The sequence below is a fragment of the Merops nubicus genome, unplaced genomic scaffold (assembly GCF_000691845.1).
Source record: "Merops nubicus isolate BGI_N331 unplaced genomic scaffold, ASM69184v1 scaffold16008, whole genome shotgun sequence".
In the NCBI taxonomy this organism is placed as follows: Eukaryota; Metazoa; Chordata; class Aves; order Coraciiformes; family Meropidae; genus Merops; species Merops nubicus.
In genome coordinates, this window is record NW_008626215.1 from 30,552 (window position 1) to 40,832 (window position 10,281).

Genomic DNA, 10,281 nt, shown 5'->3' on the forward strand with positions numbered 1-10,281 from the left:
AACGGGCAGCATATCTTCAAGTTTGCAGGTGGAGTTTCCACCCACGCCTGTCACCTCCATTGCAAGATGTCCCAGCACCACTGTCTGGCCTCTGTAGAAGGTCTGGCTGAAGTGAAGGGGAGCATTAGCTGAGCAAGGAAGAGTTCAAACTAGACTTACTTTGGCATCGGCACTGCCCCAGCAGGGTGATGCTGCCTCTCGAGCTGTGTCAGCTCCACATGTTAGCATGGTATTTACTCAGAGTTTGCAACTCCTGCCAAAGCTCAGCTAGCCACTTTGAGCTGGCTTTGGCATCCTAGTGCCTATTGCACTTTTTACCCATAAAATATGTCTCTTACTGTGCATTCAGTATGATGATGCTTTACCTGGAGCAGTGAAAGCTAGCTCACGGTTTGCAAGTGAACAGCCTGTGGAAGCTCAGAAGAGCACACTGAAGACAGGGTTAAATCTGTTGGTACCATTGATGAATTTAATCTCTCACAAAATGCCAATCTGTCATGAGTTCCTCTCTATGCACAACTGGTCAAGTGTAACACAATAAAAATACAAAACCTTTTACTACTCTGTTTTCCTAAAATAAACTTCTGATACAAGCATTAGGGCAGTTGTTGTATCTTGTATTCTGACTTTAAAATAGTTCCTGGCTAAAGCCAGGTGAGGTACTCGGCTCCAGGGCAAAACATAACATTAACCTTACTCTTGTCTCAGATAACTGCTGGTATTTGTCATTATAGCATGACAGAATCTTTATTTAGAAGCAGAAAATACCTTCTGTAGTATTACCCTCTTTGGAAGTAAGAGAAAGAAAACATTCTCTCTAAAAATAGAGAGTTAAGCCAAAGCCAAGGACTACAGCAGAGAAGAGGAGCAAGAAAAGTGAGGCAAATGTAGGGGACAATTGGGGCAAAATGGGGACAATTTTTCAAGGAGAAGGAGATCTGTACATACTTTATGCAGCCACAGGGGAATGTTTTCCAGGTTGTTCTGGGATGGTTGCTTCTGCTGCACAGCTGCCCAGCAGTAGGAATCCACATAAGCAGCTTGTCTCCAGGAGAAGGAGCTGGGTGCAAAACAGCTTATCTGGGCACCTGGGAAAACAAAGCAAAAGTTATCATGTCCTTGGAAGATTAAAAAAACAAAGAAATCAAGTCTAGGAAGAAAAGCTCACACTTGGGATTCTGCAGTATCCAAAGATGTTATGTTAAGTGAAAAGAAAAAAAAAAAAAGCAGCTCTGCAGAGAGGGGAGTCACTGCTTTCCCACTGCACTCAAAGGGTTAAACCTCTCTAATGTCTCCTAAGGGTTGAGACACTGTATGAGAAGCACCCATCTTCCAGGCCCATTTTCTTAAGTTTTGGAGGGAACACGACCTCTAAGACCTGTCTCTCTTGCTTGCACTTGACTCAAGTTGGCCAAAAGGGGACCAGCAGATACTAAGTGCGGTAAGACAAGGCTAGTGCCCCGAGGAAGCAGCCACCACTGTGTACCATCATGCAGCTGTGTTTCCCTCACGCTTCCACTTTATTGAAACAAAAGCTCAAGCACTATTTCTGCAGCCCAGCAGTCCTTGCAGTGATGCAGGGGCAAGTTTGGCCCTGGGTGCTGCCACCTCTGAGACTGCACATGAATTTTTAGCGGGTCACGCTACACATGTGAAAATAAGGACTTCATCATGTAACTTCTAGCAGGGCAGCCAAGGCCTCCAGGCACCTCCAAAGGGCACCAGACCCCTCCTTACCAGTGCAGTGACACGTTGTGCCCATGATCAGGCATACCACCACCACCTCCAGTCACTCCCAGCACCTGCCCAGCTGCTTAGCAGCTTCAAATTCAGATCAGAGCACTAACTGACAGCAAGAGCAGCTATCTGACCACCCTCAGCCTTATGGTCAAATTCTGCTCTGACCAGACATAGGCACCCACTGGGTCTTGCTGCAGCTTACCTCAACAAGGAAGACCTGGTTATTGGATGTGGAGTATCAGTGGCTCCTTAGATGAGAGCCAGTAAAATAGGATGAGGGGTTTTGATTTTCTTCCTGAAGCTCTGGTAGTGAAAGCAAAAAACCCCACATGTTACCATCAGGCTTTTCTAAATGTTGAAACAGGATAGCTGTTTTTACATCCCTCTTCCAAGAGCAACCTCCAACACTTCCAACAGAACATCAATATGAAAAAAGCGGGGCGGGGGGCAATATTGTTAGTTTTTTTCCTTAGTATATTTATCAAAATTAGTATTAATGGCATGGCTGTGTGCTTTATAGGGCAAAAATATTTTCTGTAAGATTGTAACAGTCATGCCTTTTTGCTGGTTTAACTTTTAGAGAATAAGAACTTCTTCTGCAATAGAGGCTCTTGTGTAGCCTTCTTTCAACACAGCGTAGTCGAGGAGCATTACAAATAAAAGCCTTTCCTTATGAGTCACTATTATAATTATTTCTAACACTGTAGTACCATAAAGACATGGTTTCATCTGTCACAAGCCTTCCTTATGGTAAACAAATTACTGTTTATCAGACCCAAGCTCATGTGATTTAGCAAAGCTGGCACCAGACAAGCACTCGTACTCTCTCAAAGCTTCGTAAGTTTCTGCTTTCCAGAGAATTTCCATTAGCTGTGAAAGATCAAGAAATAACACACTACAGGGAGGAAAACAAAAAAACAAGAAAAACAAACTAAAAAAGACCCCACAACACAAACAATTGTAGTGTCTGTTCTCCACCATTTCTGCTCTCTCCTGCTGCTGGATGTGCTTGGTGTGAAGCAGTAAACAAGAGACCCTTTCAAATGGTGAGTAACTAGGAGCATTAAGAAAGATGCTTTGTCCTGTTCATGTCTGTGTATCTGTAACAAGAAACACATTCCATGTGCTCATTCTCATTAACAGGTGGGAAACCACTGAAAGTGACGGAGTGTTTAAATTGGTGGGGAAAAAGGCAGCCAGCGGCCTTCTCCAAAATTAGTGATGAAGAAAGCAGCCAGCCTCTTTCTCCAAAGAGTTATGTCCACAGCTTCATACCAGAATAGCCACAGCAATGCCAGGGCTGCAGCAGAGCAGTGAACCTCGCTCCACTAATCCCAAGGGTTTCAGCAGGGATGTTGGAAACCTTTGGCAATTTCACTTGGGAGCCAAGCAGATAGACCTTGACATCAAGCAGAAGCTGGGGACACTTTGGTTATTGCTGTGGTTCTTAATTAAATTATTGCAGTCTTGACTGTAAACACTTGTTAATGTAAATTTCAACTTTGCACTAACAGTGGCAACGTTAAGACTCAAATGGAGAAGATGTTTTCATGCATAATCTACCCAGTATACAGATGATTAAATGCCTCTGAAAAAGGTCACAATTTTCCATCTTTTTTTCCTTCTTTCTTCTCTCCAAAGGAATAATAGCAATAAATCTATACAGATAATTTACTTTTGCTTGGCTCTTCTGGAGGATGTGAAAAAGAAAATTTGTAATTTTTATTAGAGAAGAAATTAGGCAAAGGGCCAAACACCTTCACAGCCCCACTGCGCATATACACATGCACAGGGTTAGTTTATGACAAGCTAATAGTCCTCTGCTATCAAAGGCACGGCCTCCTGGCTTGCTGCCATGAAGCCATTCCCTGTCCTTTGCTCCCACAAGTAATAGAAGGGGAAAAAGAAAAGCAGCAGCCAAGCCTGTAACAACAGGGAGACAAAATACACAACGAGAAGGATGAGGAATAATAAATAACAGCATTTGTTAAGCAGTTGCCACAACAGTCTTTGGCCAAGTTACCATTACACAAGTTACCATTACACTTGGCAATGCACTTTTTTGTAATCTTTCCCTGGTACTAAATCAGCTTTGGAGAGGGAGCGAAGGGATTTGACTTACACTTCTGCAAACAAATGAGAATAAAAACCCACCACTTACTACAGTTGCCCTAAAGAGGCACCACCCAAAAGAGCTGCAGAAACTGAAGGCAGCAACAGCTATGCAGCCGCGTATAATAAAATGTCACTTTTACAAAATCCAGCATATGCCTGCCTATGGATGGAGGTCCTGTGCCTAGGCGAAACATTTTCATCCATTTTCCTTAAGTCTTGCAAGATCATTTGGGTAGGATCTGTCATCAGTTGTCTAAAAGAAGATGCCCCAATACCACCTGGGATTTCTCAGAGATGAGATGCAAGCAGTGGACCTATTCTATTCTCCTTTTGCACAAATGGAAGTGGAAAAATGCTATTGATCCTAAATGAACAGGATACAAGTCACTTCTGTGATTCCCACCCTAATGCCCTTGGAGATGCTTTCCAAAAAAGAAACCTACCTACAAAAACAAACTCCCAGAATCCCAAGGAAACTCTCAGATTTGAAGGAGAGTCCCTGTTCAGTACCTGACTGCGATGCTGGGGTGCACGGCAGGGCAAGCATAGGGCTCAGCATCCTCTGGGTACATCCCTTACCAGAGAGAGCATCAACCCAGCAAGCTGGACTGGTTTCCTTCCCACAGCCTCACCACCCCTCTTCTGCCTCAAACATCCCATTAGGAAACTACAGCTAACAGCCAGTGCTTCCAAAACCCAATGTTAATCATATGCTGAACTATTTTTCCTCAGCCAGGATCAGGTGGTTGTAGTTGACAGGATTAAACCTTCAGGAAGGAAATATTTGTTTTCTAATACACTGCAATTACTGGAAAAATTTTTGCATAAGCTTGGATGAAACCTAGCCATTAATTACTACTATAATTATCTGCAAGGCAAAATGAACTAGCCATGATACCCAAACACCTGATTTTATCTAGAAAGAATTATGCCCTTTAGCAGCCACTAAACAAAAATCCATAAACAAGAAAATCAAGGCACACATACACAACGTTCAGACTGCCAGGCACCATCCAACATACATCCTCCACCCCAACATTTAAAAAGATTTTAAAATATGAAAAAAGGTGTCCCAGTGCATGCCAAAGAAGAAGCAACTGTATGTGTGGGTGTACAAACAAGCATTAAAAGCAGACCAGAAGGAATGGTTTAATTAGATTTTATTAGATTTGTAGATGCTTCTCATGGACCAAAGTGGCAGGTTGGGTGAAACAGAACAGACACTATGCTTAAGAAGGTATGAAAGTATGGAGAGCCACAAATGGGTGAACTGGAGAAAAGAACCTGTTCCCTCAGGTTTACTTTGTTAATGGAGTAGTAGCAGAACATAAAGCTGAGGTGATGCAACGTTTGAGTGGGTCAGAAGAGCCAGCCAGTATCTTTCCCTGTCTGTAGGGCTGCCAGCTATCCTTTAGAGAAGTCTCAAAATCATGCAGTGGGAAAAGGGTTGGCTGTTCATCAAGCATTGCCTTCAGAGTGATAGGGTTTTTTGAATCATGGGAAAAAACTTGTGAATTGAAATTCCCACCAGTGAGATTTAAAGCCAGCAACAAAAAGTTTCCTTTCATCTGAAGAAGAAACATCTCAAAACAGTGGTGATGACCACCTGGTTCCACTGCCAACACTGGTGGTATGTCAAATCTCAGGCAACACCAGCGGGCCATGATGCTTTTAAGATGACTCCTGGCACCAAAAGCGGCTTACCGTTAATTCCATAGGAAATGTAACCCTGGCTCCATAGAAGTTAAATAGAAAAAATCTCCTACCAACAGCTGAATATATACACCCAAAGACAAATTAGACTTGACATTAAAGTACATATTTTTACGAGTTTGTCCTGGCCTCCCCGGCAAGCCTGTTCCTGATGCTGGTGACTTCTGCTCTTTCCTGAACGTTCCTTATACATCAAGGAGCGGCGGAGCGTATGCTGCTGTTCTCTGGGGCCTGCACCTCTCAATGAACGATGCTTTGGAGTTCACAGTTTGTCTGGCTGCTCAGGACTGGTGCTACTCGCACACTTGTTGACTCAGTCCTGTCTCTAATGCCCCAGGTTTCAGACCACCCTGCTGAAATAAGAGCAAGGTGTGCAAACGTCAACTATTAGCATACAGCCTGCTTCAGAATCTCTTGGAGATGTTTTTCAAGCTCTCAGCCAGCAGCTGCCATAGTAGCAGTCTTTGGCCTAATTACATCCAACTTAATTTTAGCCTCTGGGAAGTCACAAGATAGGATTATTTCCCAAAAGCCTCCCCAGCAACTCGTGAACATGAAGGGAGAGTGACATCAGGAGGGAAGGCCAGTGAGGGGGGTGCAGGAGAGGAAAGAAGCCTAATTCAAGAGTTAAGACTATTTTTTATATACATTTGTTGTCATTTAGCCTCACAATTTGTGTTTTTTTTTCTTTCTGGATTCTCATGACTGTTTGAGAAACACGATTAACCTGTAGAGAGAGATACAGGCTCAGCTGGACGTGCAGTATTATGCAGATGGGCATTGCTGCCTCTGGGGCACCCACAGGAGCTGTTAGGATGTAGTACTTGGAGTTCCTCACTAACACACTTCACACTGTGTCTTCTGCTAGCCAAAGCACCTCAAATCTCACAGGCAGCCAAATGGGGGGACGGGAATTAAGCTGAACAGATTGGGGGAAAAAAGTCTTCGTATAAATTAGGTGGAAATTGAGCCAGGCAAGCAAGGATTGTCATCATCATGAAAGCCCAAGGTGGTCTCGAGGCCATTAACCCCATGGTGTGTAGAGTATAGCACAAAGCTCCACCTTCCCACCTGTGAGTAACCCCCAGTATTACAAGATGCATCAGAGAGAAGAAATAAAACTTTATCAGTGCAGCAAATGTTCATTTGACAGAGTCATGCAGATGCTGTGGGTTGGTCCATGGCCAGGTGCTTTCTCACCCAGCAACCTGCCACAAGTGACAAGCCAGTAGCACTACCCAGGCCTTCATGCCCATTATAGGGAAGTTTCTTAGGTGTCTTTACTCAACAGTTGATAGTTTCTGCATGCTGGGAAGGTTTCCAGTGTGTTTTCTTACATTACGTATAACCAACAGAGATGCTACAAGAGGATTGGTTCACACCAGCTATGCACGAGCCATGCACAATCAACACCCAAACTGAATGAATGTGTAGTGCAAACTGCTGGTGGCCACCACAAGATTCCTTTCTTCTCCCGTCTCCAGCTCTCTGACCCTCCGTCTCCCCTTCCAGCCACCATCTTCCCCCAAAGCCCCAGTGACGAATGCAGCCGGCACACACTGCCTGCTGCACAGTGGTGCAAGAAAGCTGCTGGACACAGGAGGTCAAACAACATCATCTGGTGACAAGCAGCTGCTGGCCTTAAGCATGTATCAGCAATTGCCAACTGCCTTCCTACGGGAAGAGATGCAAGGTTTGGTGTCGAGTGGACAGCCCTCACATCTGCTTTTCTTTCTCCTGCAACCCAAGTCAGGCACTGAGATTCTTCCCAGAACTAACTTGGAAAGAAGCCTCTGCCAAAATTAAGCAGCTTGTTTCGATTTTCTCTCTGCTCTATTGACTGTACCTGCTTAGGGCTGCAGTATCTTGCCACGGGCGGTACCTTGGTAATAAATATCTATGTTTTCAGCTATGTTGTTTCCAGTAAAAAAGCATATACCACAATGTAACAAACACAGAGTTTAAAAACTGGAATTTCAATCCTGGCTGAAAGCTATTCGTATCAATAATAGGATCATGGAAAAATTACATAGATAAAATTCTATTCATTTGTGGTTCATACATTGCTGAGGGTGCCTCTATTTTTTTTTTCTTTATAAGAAGAATGGGTGATTTATCTATACATATATATGATTTCTGTTACCATACTACCTGATCATCTGTAGCATATTTACCCCAAGAACTGCCAAATAATACAAGGAATTAATATCAAGCCATAACATAAGAAATTCAAGCATACACAACACAATCCTCACAATCCTATTGTTATTTCCATTTGCAAGTTTCCATATAAAATTATATAAAACTACATAAAACTGACTAAAACAAGGTCTAGCTGTAAAGAGATAACAGGTGCAGTATGTGAAGCAGCAAAGCTTCTCAGGGCTGGCAAAGAACAGCTCAGTCACAGTTAAGCACTACCAAATCCAGCTTAACATCATCACAAACATGCAGCTGATCATGGGTTTCTAAAATATAACCAAGAATAAACTTAGATTAGTTGTCCTCCTGCCCCTGAAGGATGCTGAAGTATGGTGAGAGAGATCCTCTGCAGTACCCTACAGGAATCTTATCTATTTCCTGAAACTTCTAACAAAACTAAAGGTTATTTGGCGGCTCCACAAAACCTCTGTAGCCTTTGTAGACATTTCAATCCTTTTGCACAATTAACAGAAATGGCATACAGGAGGACAATTCCAGTTATTTGACAGTGTACTGCAAACAAAACAGGAAAGCAGAGCAGGAAGGGAAGGTGACAGCTCAAGGTGCCAAGAGAATTTTAGGTGGGGAGAATGCAATTATCCCAACAGAAATAGGATCTGAACATTCATTTTTTAGAAAGGGTGGTCAATTTTTGTACCTGGAGGCAGAAATATTTCCATGCTGTGACTCACATACCACTTTCACAACTGCTTCTGACTCTGAGCTGCTCTTCAGACCTAAATTGAACCCTACTATTTTCTCTCAGTTTAGCACTCCTGAACTTTTTTAAAACACAAGTACACCAGGAAGCGTTTGAAACCGATCCTTACTTTCTATTTTATGACTGGTAGACAGCACAGTAGTGCTCACAGAACTGGACATATCCAGCCCTCAAAACCCTCTCTATTCCCCAAACAGCCTTAATGGAAAGAGCTTTGGGAACTCCTGTAAGCAGCCAGCCTGCTAAGCTGCAAGGACTATGCAAGAAATCAGTGACTGCGTAATAGCAGCGCGACTAGTACAGTATCACTTTCAGTATGGAAGCCACGTGGTGTAGTTTCACTCATACCAGAGGCCTGGTGCATTTCTCATACTCAATTTTCATTATTTATTTTCCAAACAGAAGAGCCTGGTTTTAAACCTCATGTTTTCTTCTAAAGGATTATAAGCAAAATAAAGCACACGCAAGATGTGGCATGCATTTCTTGTTTTATGAATCTACTCAAATCACAGATTCAATCTGAATTAATTTAATACTGAGGTATGTTATATATAGCACACACTGGGGCCCAAATTTTTGATTAGCACATTTTGAAACGCACATTTTACCAAACTTTTCAACTGCATGATGGAGCTTTACATAAGGAAGGCAAATGAAATAAAAACTTCTGGAGAGCTCATAAAGAGACCTAGATACACAGACACCATTTCAAACTGTATCTGGGTCTTTTAGAGGAGAAGCAGAAGAACTAAGGGGCTCATATACAAGCTAGAAAATGGAAATGCAAGCCCTCTTTTTCATTGCTTTAGGAGGAAAAAATGTGCACATACCAACAGCAGATCTAAACCAAAAAGCAGCAGATTAGATTATAGAGATATTGCTGTACTCATCCAGTCTCTGACCGGCCAGAACTGCCACAGGGCTCAGATCTGGTCTTGGCACTCCCAGCCTGGTTGTCTTTGACTCCTCCACACGGTTACTGCAGGCCACAGTGCTTCGGGTTAAAAACACATCTATTGCGATAGGTGTGTATCTAGATGTCAGTACAGCAGTCTGGAGCATCTTATCTCTTAAGTGCTCTGCTATCTGATTAATGTCATTCATGATGTTTTTCATGGTCCCATTCCAGCTTCCACCCTCTTGACACTGGCTTGACTCAAACCTATAGATGATGTATCTCAGATATACAACACTGAAAGCCAATAAATAGTTAGATGCAGTAAATCAAGAGACTGAAAGGGTCAAAGTCCTGTGATTCACCCTATCTCAAAACAGACAATACTGCTCATCCACTTCTGAATCTTCATTCATCCAGTGTTATTTAAATGCAGACCAATTCTTACAAGCAAATAGATTTTATAAGTCCCCAAGGTACAAGTCTTTGCCATTTGGATTTAAAAGTCTCCTCATCATCATCTCAGACTTAGGGCTGGCTACTAGGGTACTGCAAAAGCACTTTTGTAAAAAAAGGGTGACGGCATAATAAGGAAACTTGGCCCTTCTCCTGTAAAGCATAGCTTCATCTACCGAGTCACACCGGAGGCTGAGCGGCAGGAGCTCCAGAAGCGCAGCAGAGCAGGGAAACCTGCGGGGAGCGATTCACTGCCCAGCCTCACATCCGAGGAGCAGGTGACCAGTGCCAACGTAGAGCTGAGCCACCCGCAGCCCAAACGCAGCGGTGTGAGGCTCCTTCTCCTCGGCACCTCTCCCTGACAGCTGCCGGGGAGCAGCGATAGCCCCCAGGGCAGTGGCGGGGCGCACGGGCAGCTCGCACGGCGCAGCTCCGCGTG

At 43.5% G+C, this 10,281-nt stretch overlaps 1 protein-coding gene across 1 annotated transcript in view; it reads right to left on the reverse strand.

The window, feature by feature from the left end:
* The window catches only part of PANX1 (pannexin 1), a gene marked incomplete at its 3' end in the record, with an annotated part of 22,527 nt that extends 12,920 nt beyond the window's left edge, over positions 1-9,607 (reverse strand). The window contains exons 1-2 of the mRNA XM_008945911.1: positions 9,394-9,607; positions 949-1,088 (exon numbers count right to left, since the gene is read on the reverse strand). Of these exons, the coding sequence (XP_008944159.1) occupies positions 949-1,088; positions 9,394-9,607 (354 nt within the window). The remainder of the gene's footprint in view (positions 1-948; positions 1,089-9,393) is intronic.
* Between the last annotated feature and the right edge of the window lie 674 nt (positions 9,608-10,281).